The sequence below is a fragment of the Glycine max genome, chromosome 6 (genome assembly GCF_000004515.6).
Source record: "Glycine max cultivar Williams 82 chromosome 6, Glycine_max_v4.0, whole genome shotgun sequence".
Taxonomy (NCBI): Eukaryota; Viridiplantae; Streptophyta; class Magnoliopsida; order Fabales; family Fabaceae; genus Glycine; species Glycine max.
Window position 1 is genome coordinate 2,641,600 of NC_038242.2, and position 15,224 is coordinate 2,656,823.

Genomic DNA, 15,224 nt, shown 5'->3' on the forward strand with positions numbered 1-15,224 from the left:
TATTACATTAAATATAATTTCTCAGCTTTCAACTTTTTTTTATAACATAATAATTGTTAATTTCTTAAAGAAATAAAATTTTACGCGATATAAATAAACTTTCTTCATTTAAAAAATCGTCACATGTTAACGACTAAACACTTACTTATCTCTATTAATGTAGTTATTGTATGATAATTTTTTATCAAATATAAAAAACAAGGTGAAATTATTAATATAAACATTGTAATTTTATGCTAACTATACGATGTATGACATAAATAAGCAAAAATACATAAACATAGTAAGATAGTCTCACCCACATACAAATAGAATATTAAACTAAGGTTAATTAGGGACACCTTATGTGGTAATTCATGTAGCAACCACACATGTACACCTTCCAAGTTCCTACTTCGTATTGCGATCGAGCAACTTTTTTGAACAAACAACTTAGTTTGTGGACAAGGAGGAGACATCTTCTTCAATGTCCTCCAAGACAGAGATACTAAGGTGAAATTTGATAGAACAAAACTCACTCACACAATGTTTAAAGAGAATGATGAAAAATAAATGTCATTGAATTTCTATGAATTAGATTACATCAACTATATATATATATGGAATAAATACAAATAAACTAACACATGTTTAGTTATTAACTAACTAACCTCCAAACCAACTAACTTTTGAATTATTATTTATTCACTAACTAAAAAAAATTCACACAAGTCATGTGCTAAGCAAGAGAGATAATGTTACAAAATTTGAACTAATTAGGTTGGTATTAGGTGTCATGCCAAAATTTTCAAGAATAAAAAACAAAATAATTTACATCTATACGGATTGAGGCCCTGTTTAAATAAATTTTTCAATGAACAATTATAAAAGAAAGTTACTTACGTTTTTTTTTATAAGACAAGATTAATTTGTAAAACTCTATCATTTAGCTTATCCAAGAGTTGATTTTAACTTCTACAGAAAATAATTTTAATCTGTGAGATAAACTTAATTCATTTTATCCTCTCTTTTTAAAATGCTTTATTGAGAAGTTTTATCTAAACATCATCTAAAAACACAAAGTATTTCAGAAAAATAAAAAATTTCACATCAAATTTTAACAAATATCATTATTTATTGGATATATTTTTTTTGTTACAATTTTTTTTGGGTGTACTATTAGCTATAGCTTTTAACTACGTGTAATTTTTTTTTATAAGAAAGCAAAATTGTGTTATGATTTGTCCCTTTTAAAATTCGCAATTTGTTAGTAGCCGTAAAAAAATTTGTTGGAAAAACCATAATCTTTCAAATCAAATAATAAATACCATAAAATTATTAATTGTTATAATAGTTACTTTAAAAATTATAATATATAAAGTAATATTGAAAGCATGTTAAAATTTGATTCAATTATAAATAATTTTTTAGTATTTTTGAAATAATGTAATATCCGAGTCACATTTTTCACGTGTTGATTAATTTACCATTTTTGGTTATAATTAAAAAAAAACCAACTATACACCCTCAAAAGAAAAAAAGAGTTATATATATATATATATATATATATATATATATATATATATATATATATATAGTGTAAAAATGTTTTATATTATTATCCAATAACAAATTATTGTTTAAATTATTTTAAGATAAAAATTTTAAAAGTAAATAAATTTAACATAAATGATGAAGTGTATAAATTTTTTTAAACTATCAATATATAGTGTTTTTCTCTAAGTTTAAGAGATTTTTAACATTTTTCTTTATGGTTTTACCGGAAAAACGAAGTAATTCTTCATGGTACATAATAAATTAAAATTCGGATATTTCCTAATGCGCAATTACGATAGTGATTTAACACAGATTTAAAATTAGTGATTCTTATTAATTGTGCTTATAGACATTATATGAATTGCTACCTCAGTAGTGACCTTTGTAATTTCCTTTTCTCCTCTGTTGTCTTCTTTCTTTTAGGTAGTACCGTAGTATGTTGTTTTCTGATTAAATCTAATCTGCTGCAATTTGTTCTTCGACGAAGGAATCACACCTTTTATATTGCAATGATTAGGGAAACACACCTTTTATAGTTTATATCCAAAATATTATGGCTCGAATGCTTGACGTGCAGTCTTTGAACATAGTTATCGGCATCATTCAGAAATTGTGAGTAACAGTTTCAATTAAAAAAACGATTATAACTTTACGCGTCAAATTAATTTATAGTAAGCAGGTAAGTTGGGGATTCTATACTTTGATTATTTTATTGTTTACACACTTTGATGGGACAAAGAACATGAATAGAAAAGCACTAAGGACGGGATTAAACATTTGCAAAATTGCAATTATCCAAGTTGCGGTCGTGAACAGGTAGGTACCTTACCAATTCGTCCTTATATTAAATAATCTTTTTTCTTTTCCTTCCAAATGATATGTATTATGTTTGAGTTGGATAGAGTTATGAACTCTAACATGAGAATTAAGGTAAAGAACCCCCAAAACGGTCATTATAAAAAGATCAATTGGCTATTTCGTTGTTTTACTAAAGGTGATATATACTTTTCAGTTTTCACTGCTCAATATTTTTTAGTTCAATTTTATTTCTTTGATTTTAATTATTATAGTTAAATCCTTCGGTTAACTTTTATTTACTCAAGAAATTTAAATACTTACATTTCACTCAAAATTCCTACCAACTGAATTAATTAAACCATGTTTAATTATTTTTATTAAAAGGAATTTTAAAAGTTTTTTTTTAACAAATACAAAAGTCTTTTAAAAAAAATACTTAGAATAATTTAAATTAACTAGATTGAATGAATATTTTAAATAGAAAAGTAAATACAAATAGGAGGTTAAGAGATTAATATTTATGTATTGATAGTGTAAAATAATTTTATATTATTATTCAATCACAAATTATTGTTTGAATTATTTTAAAAATTATCAAATTTATCAAATGATGAATTTTGATTAAATAACTATAATATTAATTTAGGATATTTACATTATATATAAATAGATCCATGGATTGAAACATTATATTTTACTTAAAACAAGAATATCAAATTTAATTAAAACTATCTTTTTAATCTTTTAAATACTTTTATCTTGATTTGGTCTAAAATTTATTCATTTCAGTCATAATAGAATTTAAAAAATAATTATTTATTTAATATAAAAATGTGAAAATTATTATAGTCATAAAAAACTTTAAGAAATTAAATTAATTATAGTGAAATTAAATTTTTATAATGAAATTAATTCAGAGAAAAAAATTAATAATGGTCCATATATTTATTTAACGTATCTCGATAAATTCAGAGTATAATCTTTTAAATCAAAATAAACCATGTTTTTAATTAAGGATGTGAAATCCTTATTTACTGACAATTCAAAAAGTAGTAAGATGTGAAATCTAGTAGTAGCACACTAATCAATAACCAGCACCTTTTCCCAGTTTTTTTTTTTTTTTTTCATTTAGTAGTAGTATTTAATTATTGGAAAAGCCAAAAATGGTTAAAAAAGGAAGTTGTTCTCCACCCACTCCTTCACCCAATCTATTTGATTTCTTCTTCTTCTTCTTCCGTTCACTGTCAGTGTCCTCTCTCTGTTCGCCCATTCCAGAGATCAGAAAGAGGAACCAGCCTATCGCATATCCACCGCAACGCCAACGACTTCAAAGCTCCTCTTGCTCTCTCTCAGCCTCGCCACGCGCCAACACCACACTCTCTCTCTACAAAAATCAGAGTCCTCGCTTCTCACTTCGAACATTGCTTATTCATCTCTCTCGAATCGAAATCTCTGTTCGTCACTCCTTTCTCCGCATCGTCGAACGTCCAAAATGCATCTCAGCCAGAGATTCTCGCGCGTTCCGAAGCCGATCGAAAATTCGCCGGCGAATTGATGGAATCGGAGAGGTTTTCTTTTCAGTGTTCGCTTTTTCATGGAGCTAACGGTTCGGTGCACCTCATGCGCGCTGTCCAGATTTCATTGCAAGCTTCGATTCGCTGTGATTGTTTTCGAGGTAATACTGCTAGTTCGTGATTTTTTTTTACTTGTTTATTTTAATTTTGAAATTTGTTTCAGTTCAATTGTGCTCCGTGGGTTATATGCTAAAATTGGGCTCTAACTGGTCGCTGAAAGTAGTGAGAAAGTGAATATTTCAAGCTGATATGTGTTCCGTACTTTAATTACGTTTGTCCTGAAATGAAACTCTGGTGGTTAGGGTTTTGTTGTAAGAGTAATGATTGATCCAAAGGTGCTGGTCTAGTTCCGTTTTCTAGATTTTATTCTCTTAGATAAACAAAACTCTATGTTTTTCTAGCCTCTCTGGTGGCTAATTTATTATAGATTATTCATTGGTCTTTTTCTGGGGACCATTTGCTTGTGGTTTTTGCATGATTAATTTTGAAATTCTGCTGATCTATGATTTGGCTCTTGCTAGTGGTGGCCACTTTAAAGGCTTCATACCTTCTTAGAAAGATAGTGTTGGAATATTTTCACATATGTGAATCTAGGCACCGTGGTTGCTAAAATTGGATATGTGCTAAATTCAAAACTTCTGTTTCGTGCTGCAGATTATATTGATATTGGCATGGGTGGAGGCCCACAATGCGAAGTCCCATGAACACCAACTTCAATTGGGAGGCTTGGAGAGGAATACCGAGAACATTGCCTCACACTCTTGCATACATGACCAGATTCTTGAACAGAGGAAGCGACCTGGTCGCAAGGTGTATTCAATTACCCCACAGGTTTATGAGCCTGGTCGCTTGAAACCCCCTCAGCATAAAGGTAGGACATTACTTGATGTGTCAACATCATCAAGGCCTCAAGAGGATGCAAAGAAGCCTATTAGGATATATCTAAATTATGATGCTGTTGGCCACTCCCCTGACAGGGATTGTCGAGCAATTGGCGATATTGTCAAAGTGAGTGTTTAATATAAATGCCAAAAAAAAATATTTAGAATGTATTTTATCTTCCATAACATTGGTATTATGTTTCTCAAGTATTTTATTGAAATTAAATCTTTAATTTTGTATGAACAGCTTGGGGAGCCTCCCATGACTTCTCCTGGTTTTCCTTCTTGCAATCCTCATGCTATTCCTCCAATCTTTGGTGATTGTTGGTATAACTGCACTTCTGAAGATATCTCAGAAGATGACAAAAAATGTCGCCTTCGTAAGGTCAGATATTTTATTTTAGTTTGTGTTAATTCACTAGGGTGATAATCTTCTTTTCAGTGAGAAAATTACTTGGTGATGTGTCAGTTGTGCCAGCTATTTATGTCTCTTTGAGAAGTGTTGCTTTGCAGAACACTAGAACTATAATAAATATTATATTTATCATTTGTAGAAAAATTGGGTAGAGATATTTATTCTTGATGACTAATTTCAGGCATTAGGTCAGACAGCTGACTGGTTTAGGAGAGCATTGGCTGTTGAGCCTGTCAAGGGGAACCTGCGGTTGAGTGGATATTCTGCGTGTGGACAAGATGGAGGTGTGCAGCTTCCTCGTGGATATATTGAGGGTACATTTTATTTGTTGAGTTCATTGTATTTCTTGTAAAAGCTGGATGTCAAATTTGAATATGAATTTAAGAGATCACCTTTTTGTTCAACTTCCCCAGAGGGTGTATCTGATGCCGACTTGGTTCTTTTGGTGACTACAAGACCTACAACTGGAAATACACTTGCCTGGGCAGTGGCATGTGAACGAGATCAATGGGGTCGTGCTATAGCTGGTACATTATCCCCGAAACATATGTTGGTTTCAGTGGTGTTTTTTATTATATTGCATCTGGAATGCTTCAGAGCTGAAAGTATTTTTTGTTTTTCTCCAGGACATGTTAATGTTGCGCCTCGCCATTTGACTGCCGAGGCAGAGACTTTGCTTTCAGCTACTCTGATACATGAGGTTTGTAATATATAATTATATATAGGGATGCATGAGAGGCAATATGTGGCATTGTTCATCATATTTGATCATTTTTTCAGGTTATGCATGTTCTTGGTTTTGATCCACATGCCTTTGCTCATTTTAGAGATGAAAGGAAAAGACGGCGTAATCAGGTATGAACTGCCTTTTGTGCTGTAAGATCAACTTTTATTTTAATTTTTTTAATGATGTAAGTCTCGTAAAGTATGAGTTTGAGTCATGATTATTCTCCCTAAATTCTTAGTATGATAATAATAATTATTAGTGGTCACTTTCTTATAAACTAGGGGAACTCTAAATTTTTTAAATAATAAAAAAAATAGAAGTTAAATACAGTTAATAAAAAATGACATTATTGAAAAAACTAATAATATAAAACTAGTGGGAAGTTAATGTAATTATGTAAGTTAGAAGAAAAATTTGAAATTTAAGAAGTGGTTTAAGGGTAAAATTGTCCACTGAAATGTGTACAGCATGAAGCGATATACATGAAAGTTGAGTAAAATTTCTGCTTGTATAGTGGAGACAAAAATTGTAACAATTTTGGGGAATGGTGATTCTAAATTGAGGAATTGTATTGAATATGAAAACATTTTAGGGGGAAATAATGATTGAATGATACCGAAGTTTTGTAGCACTTAATTGAGCAGCATATTTGTGTTTTTGATCTAATTTTTACACATTTATTGTTTTCTTTCCAATAAGTATTTTGAAAGTTTAGTTCCATCATTCCTTTTCATGTCAGGCATTTCAATGGCATGTTATATAATCTCATCAATACTTGTTGACTTTTGAAGGTTACTGAACAAGTTATGGATGAAAAACTTGGACGAATGGCAACACGTGTGGTGCTTCCTCGTGTTGTCATGCATTCTCGATATCATTATGCGGTATTTGCTTGGGAGAATACTTGTCTTGAATACTTCCATTTCATGTTTACTGTTTTAATACTTAAGATGTCCTTTGTAAAAATATTCAACAAATGACTGATGAGCGACTTGTTGGCAGGCTTTCTCAGGAAATTTTTCTGGTTTAGAGCTGGAAGATGGTGGAGGACGTGGCACATCAGGTTTGTTATTTGCTATTTTTTGCCTTGTCAATGAAATATTAAATTAATTTAACCTTTCTGAGTAAGAGTAATGAAATATATGACCAACCCAAGTTTGTGAATGGCTTGCAGGATCTCACTGGGAAAAAAGGCTTCTTATGAATGAGATTATGACTGGTTCTGTGGATACAAGATCTGTTGTTTCAAAAATGACATTAGCTCTATTAGAAGATAGTGGGTGGTACAAGGCCAATTATAGTATGGCAGACCATCTTGATTGGGGTCGCAACCAAGGTACTGAGTTTGTTACCTCTCCTTGCAATCTATGGGAGGGAGCCTATCGTTGCAACACAACACAGTTTTCTGGCTGTACGTATAACAGGGAGGCAGAGGGATACTGCCCCATCCTAACTTATAGTGGAGATCTCCCTCGGTGGGCTCGGTATTTTCCTCAAGCTAATAAGGGTATGTAGAATCATGCTTTCATTTATAAATTAGAATATGCAAGTTGGTGCAAATACATTTATGAAGTGTTCATGCTTTTCCCAGGTTTATGTTGTCTTTGGCCAGATTTTTCACTATTGGTGCTGGATTGTCAAGAAACTGTTAAACCTTTTAGGCTATTGCATTCTGGTTGATATGTAGTTACTGCTCTTATTGTCCTGTTCACGTTACACATCATAGATTTTCTTGTCACTATTCACTCGTGACTGTTGTAAATGATTTTAATCACTTAATGATTATTTGGCTGTTCACTGGTTGTTGCAGGTGGACAATCCTCGTTGGCTGATTATTGCACTTATTTTGTTGCTTACTCTGATGGATCATGTACAGACACTAACAGTGCACGAGCACCTGACAGAATGCTAGGTGAAGTCAGAGGAAGTAACTCTAGGTCAGATTTGTGACTGCATACTTATGCTCCTAGTCTGCTTTACATTTATTTTATGACAGCAGACATCTGTAGTTGCTAACTATATTTCCCTTTTGAGTACAGGTGTATGGCTTCATCACTAGTACGCACAGGCTTTGTACGAGGTTCTATGACCCAGGGAAATGGTTGCTATCAGCACAGGTGTATCAACAATTCTTTAGAGGTATGGTTTGTACTTTGTAGTATCAAACTATCAATAAAATTGAAATGCTCCCCCTTGTATTGCTTTACTTTGTTGGATTTTGACCTGGAACTCTGATACTTCCTGAACAAACTTTGGGAATAAAAAAAATTCCAGTGATTTCATTTTCCTTGATGGATAAAACGTACATCTAGTTCGTTATACCTTGGCCATCAAGTTTTTCATTCTAATGCTGACTCATGGATCATGGATGTTCTTTCCAATAATAAATAACTTCCATTGAATATTTGCTGACTCATGTACTGCAAGGGGTGAAAAAAAGGATTCTTAGAATTCCGTTAAGACAAGTGATATCAACTAAGACTGTTTATGGTGGAGACATTCATCGGATGGAGATTTTACTGTTAAATCAACCTATCATCAAGCGACACATCCTCAAGGATGGGTGCCACCAATCTCTAGTGAAATCCCGAGAGATATGTGGAAGATGTTTTGGAAAATTAAATCAATTCTGAAATGTTTGAATTTGTCTTGGAGAGCATGTAAAAGTGTTCTCCCTGTCATGAAAAATCTGTCTTCAAGGGGATTGGAAGTTGATATAAGATGCCCTTGTTGTGGTGAAAGAGAGGAAACTGTTATGCATGCTCTCCTTCTTTGTGAAGAAGTCAACCAGATCTGGTTTGCATCACATCTTGGAGGTAGAGTTTTAATCAATGATGATGTTCCTTTTGTTGTTTGGTTCTATGATTGTATGTAAATTGGTGATTGGGAGTTTATGGGAAGAATATGTGAACTTCTTTGGACAATTTGGTATATGAGGAATCAATGGGTTTTCCAGAAAAACAGGATTCCAGTTCCTGTTGTTTTGCTAAAGGCACAGGCGTTGGTTTTCAACTGCTCCCAAAAAAAACCTGAGATCTAAAGAGGACAATCAGAGCTGGAAACCTCCTGAAGTAGGTGTCATAAAGGCAAATTTTGATGCATCCGTCCATCAGATATATGGTACTGGGTTGGGAGTTATTTATAGGGGATCATTTGGGTCAAGTATTGGCAGCAGCTTCAATGTTAGTCCCTAGTGTCTATCAGCCTCATATTGGTGAAGCAGTTGCTTTTAGATGGGCCTTGGAGACAGCTAGACACCTTTCTTTTTCCAGAATTCTTTTTGAAACTGATTGTCTTAGAATAGTACCTCAATGGAAAAACAGGCATACTCAGAACAATAGCTATTTTGCTGGTCTTATACAGGACTGTGCTATTCTGGCAGGTCCAAATTTTGTTGAAAATATAACTTATAGATCTACAAATAGAGTAGCTCATGAACTAGCTAGATTAGCTTTTACTGTAAAGGATTTTGTTTGGATAGAGGAGGCCCCTTGTTGTGTGGAGCCCCTCATTGATGCTGATGTAAGGCCTTTGGCCCTTGTTGAATGCAAAGGTCTCATTTCAAAAAAAGAATATTTGTTGTAGAATTTTTAGTAATATATCCATGTGTTATCGTTTAATTGGAGAACTTGATGGCTGGGCAAGAATGTAAGGAGCTTTATCTAAGTTTTATCCTTCTTTGATCTGTAACCACTATGTACATACATCGTGTTAGGAAGGAACCTGTTAGTTAGGCCTTGTGAGTTGAAAGTAGGCCTCATAATCTATTAACATAGGCAATAAATTAGGCTGTTTGCATAGAGGCAGAAGACGATGGGGGAAGTTAGTTGGTGAGAATTAGTTTTGGGTCATTGACTCATTGAGTAGGAGAGCCCAGGCTCTTGAATTCTTGGTAGTTCATTCAGTCATTCTTGTAGATTTTATCCTTGCCAATTATGCTATCATTTTGGTACTGATTGGAAATAAGGGATTTGATCAATAAAATTCCATTTTATTTTAGTCCAGTTTGTATTGCATCAACTGTGTTCCTGGAATTACTGCGATATATGCTTCAGTCCCTACTCTCTAGAATCCATGTGATGTACATACATTACATTAATTCCCGGGAGGGTAGTTGATTTTGTTTTTAAATAAATAAGGTTTCCTAAATTTTTATTGGCTTTCTCAACATGGATTGGTAGGAAATATTATTATATTTATCTTGTAATAAGGGGAAAATGGTATGGTTGTTGTTCCCACTTCTTTATGGATGTGTTATTGATGGATAATTTACATTTTGAAGAAATGGTTATACATTTGATTGAGCAATCATGTAATGTTTGAGTGGGATAATTTCTTTGTAACATTGTTTTTAAATGGTGGTGCCATATCAGAATGGCGTGGTGGATTTTTTGCCAACCACCATCGGCAATTTTTGAAGGGCCTGCTATGGCGATGCCATAGGCCACAATGGCATGTTTATGTGGCAGAATGTTGGCCTTCCGCCATCCACCATTGATAACACTTCTTCATAATGGTTTGGGCAGGTTGCTATTGCTACTACTTTATTCTTAAGCATGTATATGAATTGTATGCTCACCCTCCCCTCCTTTTCCTTTGTTACCAAATTCACTAAATGAAGCTACATTATGTTAACACTTGTGTACAGGTTGCTGTGGATGGTATCTGGAAAGTGTGTCCTCAAGCTGGTGGACCCATTCAGTTCCCTGGCTTTAATGGTTAATATTAATGTTATTTTTGTCTATGTTTAGTTGTTTATGTAGTGTTAATTTGTCATTTATTACAAACACAATTTTCTCCATTACATTTTTCTATAGGTGAATTACTCTGCCCTGCTTACCATGAGCTCTGTAACACTGACCCAGTAGCTGTGTCTGGTCAATGCCCTAATTCATGTAATTTCAATGGAGATTGTGTTGATGGAAAATGCCGATGCTTTCTTGGATTTCATGGGAATGATTGCAGTAGACGTGAGCTCTCATTTTCTACTTTAATTTATATCTGATGATTTGTGTAATCATTGTGCTTATAGCCTTATACTGTTGTCAACTTGTGCTTCTACTCTAAGTTGCCTTCAGTTTGGCAGCAGTATGTAGTTTTCATTTTCTTTATCTAAAATAAAAATGCTTTCACATAACTTCTTCCAGGTTCCTGCCCCAGCAAATGCAATGGCAATGGAATGTGTCTTTCCAATGGGATTTGTGAATGTAAACCTGGCTACACTGGCATTGACTGCTCCACTGGTACACACCAATTTTTGAGACTAGATATTTGCTACAAGATTGTTTCTTTGTACAAGAGATCTACATGAGTTGTGTCAATTTCTTTTTCTTAGCCTGTGTTTTATTTCATTGGTTGACTCGAGTAATTCACTTGTCCCTCATATTTCGTGCAGCTGTGTGTGATGAGCAATGCAGCCTTCATGGTGGGGTTTGTGATAATGGAGTTTGTGAATTTCGCTGTTCTGACTATGCGGGATACACATGCCAGAATAGCTCCATGCTCCTATCTAGCCTTTCGGTGTGCAAAAATGTGCTGGGAAATGATGTTTCTGGACAGCATTGTGCACCCAGTGAGCCTAGCATACTACAGCAACTGGAAGAGGTTGTTGTCATACCCAACTACCACCGACTATTCCCTGGTGGTGCTAGAAAATTATTTAATATATTTGGCAGCTCCTACTGTGATGAGACTGCTAAACGGCTTGCCTGCTGGGTATGTTGTCTTTTCAAACTAAAATTGTTCTTTAGCTTTTCCTGTTTTGTAATTGTAGTATGATTGTTTTTAGTTATTCTTGAAATTTTGTCTTGCAATCTGATTTCTGTTGGTTTTCATTTCTTCACTTCCTTTCCTAGTTGGTTCTTACATTATTTAAGTTTCTGCATGTGACACTCGTTCAGATAAAACCATAGCTTAAGCTGAATTTAAATGGTTCCATAGGTGTTTAATGACGTGTTTTTTAATTAGCTATGAGATAATCCTGGTTTTCTTAGTTTCAATGTGTGTGCCAATTCAAACCCGAGTGATGAATCTTTTTACAATAGGTGGGAACTGAGGAACGGAATGTGAGACACTAGTTTTTATCGAATTGTAATGCTTTCTAACAATGTAGGTTGGCACTTAATTTTCAGATCTCAATCCAGAAGTGCGACAAGGATGGAGACAACAGGCTTCGAGTGTGCCATTCTGCATGCCAGTCTTATAATCTAGCATGTGGAGCTTCACTTGACTGCTCTGATCAGACGCTTTTCAGCAGTGACGGGGAAGGGGAGGGTCAATGCACTGGCTCGGGTGAGATGAAATTGTCATGGTTTAATCGTCTGCGAAGCAGTTTTTCTTTGAGAAATAGTTCCTTGAAAGGAATATCTGTAAAATATAGGCAGCTATAACTCTTTCTTTTTTTCTTTTTTTTTTTTTTGTTGTAATTTTTTACTCCTTAGATTTAGGGGGTTGCTTGCTCATCCAAAATTGTTTAGGAAAAATTGGATGAGGTTGCAGATTTGGCTTTCAAAGAGGGGAGCCTTTCGTAGAGAAAATTGGGAATCTAAAGATAGATAAAGTAGAGGGTAAAGAAGGAAAAGGAGGGGAAAAAAAAAGGGTAATTGAAATGTTTGTCAGAGGTTGGGCCGAAGGCCTTAAAAGGAAAAAGGGAAAAAAAGGAGAAAAAAATCTGCTTCGTTCATATCTGTATATATAATTATATATCATTTGATCCCTTACTGTCCTTTATTTTGCCATCTATTTTATTATATTCTGATTTTCCATTTTTGTGCTTCACTTAGTACGCGCTCTCTATTTTTGGACCTTCACTAGAAAAATCGAAAAATTCATATATACTGATTATGCTCCTGAATGGAGAAAAATCTTCTCCAAGGAGAATTGTAATTTGTAACTGTTGGATGCAAAGGCTAATTTACATTTTATGAATGTGCAAGTATCATGCAACACCGAAGTTATCCACATGAAAACATTGATTGTATACTTTTTAATTGGGTTCATGGGAATGAAGGTTTTTGGGGGAAGGTAGAGAAGAGAACAAGATGATAGTGGTGAAAGGCGATGCCCAGGTTTGAACGGTGTATTTGTAAACTGAGAGACGAGGAGAGAGATATCCGCTGTGTATCCTGAATCTGATACTCGCATATTCTGAACATTAACGGAATGATTTATGTTGCTTGAAAATTAATTGTTTGGTTCAACAACTTACGGGTTGAAGTTGAACCAACCCTGGGAATCTGTTTTGTTTGGCTTGAAAATTAATTGAGACTGTCATTAGTATTTATCAGTATGAATGATTTATCTTGCTCCGTTTCTTACGCAACTAATCTATGTCTAGCAATAACATTCATTATTCTGTCTTTAAAATTATAGTATTTGAAGAAAGTGATTCTTATTTTATTTTATTCTTTCAATTAATTCATTATCTATATTTTCTTTTTTTCTCTTATTCAAGTAGAAAAATTTCTCTCATTCTCTTTTTATCTTCATGTGACTTTTTAATTTAATTTAAACTTACAAAAATTATAAAAATATCATGCACAAGATTCAATGATATATTACCATTTTTTTATTATTTGATATGCATGAAATTTTATAATACTAGATAAGAAACGGAAAATGAATAGCAATAAGAATAAAAATCAATGAATTTTAAACTTTAATATATAGATCTCTCATATTTATCAAATATGAGTTCTCTCGCACAAAAAAAAAAATTGAAATTGAATTTAAAATAAAATTAATTAAAGTAAAACCATGTTTGAATTGTCGGACTAATCTGATTAACCTCTGATTTCATAATGCCCACTCGTAGTTGTGTAAGACTGAAAAACTTTTTCCAGTTTCTCACCTTCTAAGTTCTCACACACTTTGTGTCAAAAAAAGTTCTCACACACAGCACACTAGAAATGCAATTAGGCTTCCTTTTTGGTTGTCTCAAGTCTCACCAAACCATTATATAGAAGGGTTATGTTGGATAAAATATTTTCAAGTTAGTTTTTAACTTTTTTTTATTAACTGTTAACCTTATTTGATTATTTGATAAATAAGTTTTTTTTAATAGTTTTTAATATTTTTTGAAATATTACTTAAAATAAAATTTTTTAAAATACTAACTTTTAAATCTTTATTTTCTTTCACTTTCATTCTTAATATATTTATTTAAATAAATAATAATTTTATTATTATTTTTTGTTATTTAACCGTTTGTAGCTACTTCAATCTTTAACTTCACTCAACACATATAATTTAATAAATTAATTTTTTTAATTTTCGGCTGCCAACTTTTAACTTTCAACTACTAATCTATTTTTTAACTTTCAGTTAGTTAGTTTTGTGCATAAAAAATTATCCCCCACGATTTCATAAATGAACGAGGCTATAATCTGCCAAATACTGTTTAAAAATTTAAATCCACCACTCCCCATCACTATGAACGGGGGAGCAAGTCAGTAAGTATAAACTAACAACAGTAATCCTTAATTTCGCCAAAACGTCTAAACTATGGTGTCGTTTACAGTGTATTTTTTAATTAGAACAGTAATTCTCATTTTCATTGTTTGGAACATCACATATTTGATATTTTATTGAACATTTTCTTACCTCCTTTTACTGCAGTACCATGAAAGTTCTTATATAAAAGAAATACAACGAAATTCATATTGGAATTTATTTCAATTTATTAACTGCACAATTTCAATTTGGAAGTTGTCAATAAAAGTTTTACAAATTACAAGTTCTGTATCCATAGACAGAGTCATTACATTTGACCTACACAAAGATTAAGGAACCCAATCAAGCTAAAGGAGGACATATAATAAAACAGGCATAAAAAAGAAGGTTCAACAAATGAACCTTAATTAGTCCTCAAATAATCAAATAGCAAAATCATATGCTGTTTGGTTTGATTGTTTTTTATTTTTATTTCTACTTAAAATAAAAAATAATGATGAAAATGTGTTTAATTAAATTTCTGTTTTCAGTGAAAATATTTGTCCATACTAATTAAAATCTGAAAACAATAAAATCTCGTTTTGAGTTAAAATCATGAATTTCATATTGGATAAAATAAAAATATGATGCTAAATAATATAATTTTAAATAAATCTAAAAATATATTTCCTTTTAATAAATATTCTTCAACAAATATATGCTAACATTAACTTTAAAAGATATTATAATTAATTATTTTAAATGATAAAAGTAAATATGGTTAGTTATTAACAATTATGTAGGTGATGAAAATCTCACCGTTATAAATAATTTATAATATTCTTTAATTAAATCTTTTAACA

The 15,224-nt window shown here is 32.5% G+C and overlaps 1 protein-coding gene across 1 annotated transcript; it reads left to right on the forward strand.

The window, feature by feature from the left end:
* The first annotated feature begins 3,500 nt into the window (after positions 1-3,500).
* On the forward strand, positions 3,501-12,646 carry LOC100775874 (leishmanolysin homolog). The gene is made up of 17 exons (XM_006581157.4): positions 3,501-4,009; positions 4,563-4,916; positions 5,037-5,174; positions 5,386-5,518; positions 5,618-5,731; positions 5,831-5,904; positions 5,985-6,059; positions 6,723-6,815; positions 6,934-6,994; positions 7,106-7,438; positions 7,742-7,868; positions 7,971-8,070; positions 10,580-10,649; positions 10,749-10,901; positions 11,079-11,174; positions 11,327-11,646; positions 12,063-12,646. Exons 1-17 carry the CDS (start codon positions 3,929-3,931, stop codon positions 12,318-12,320), a joined length of 2,580 nt encoding a protein of 859 aa, XP_006581220.1. The 5' UTR covers positions 3,501-3,928; the 3' UTR covers positions 12,321-12,646.
* Positions 12,647-15,224: the final 2,578 nt, after the last annotated feature.

Bases quoted from the DNA above. Each gene is read 5' to 3' on its own strand.
- LOC100775874 (XM_006581157.4), top strand. From the start codon at position 3,929: ATGGAGCTAACGGTTCGGTGCACCTCATGCGCGCTGTCCAGATTTCAT. The intron at 5,732-5,830 runs GTACATTATCCC...GTTTTTCTCCAG, and splicing joins ATGGGGTCGTGCTATAGCTG to GACATGTTAATGTTGCGCCT. The intron at 6,060-6,722 runs GTATGAACTGCC...TGACTTTTGAAG, and splicing joins GGAAAAGACGGCGTAATCAG to GTTACTGAACAAGTTATGGA.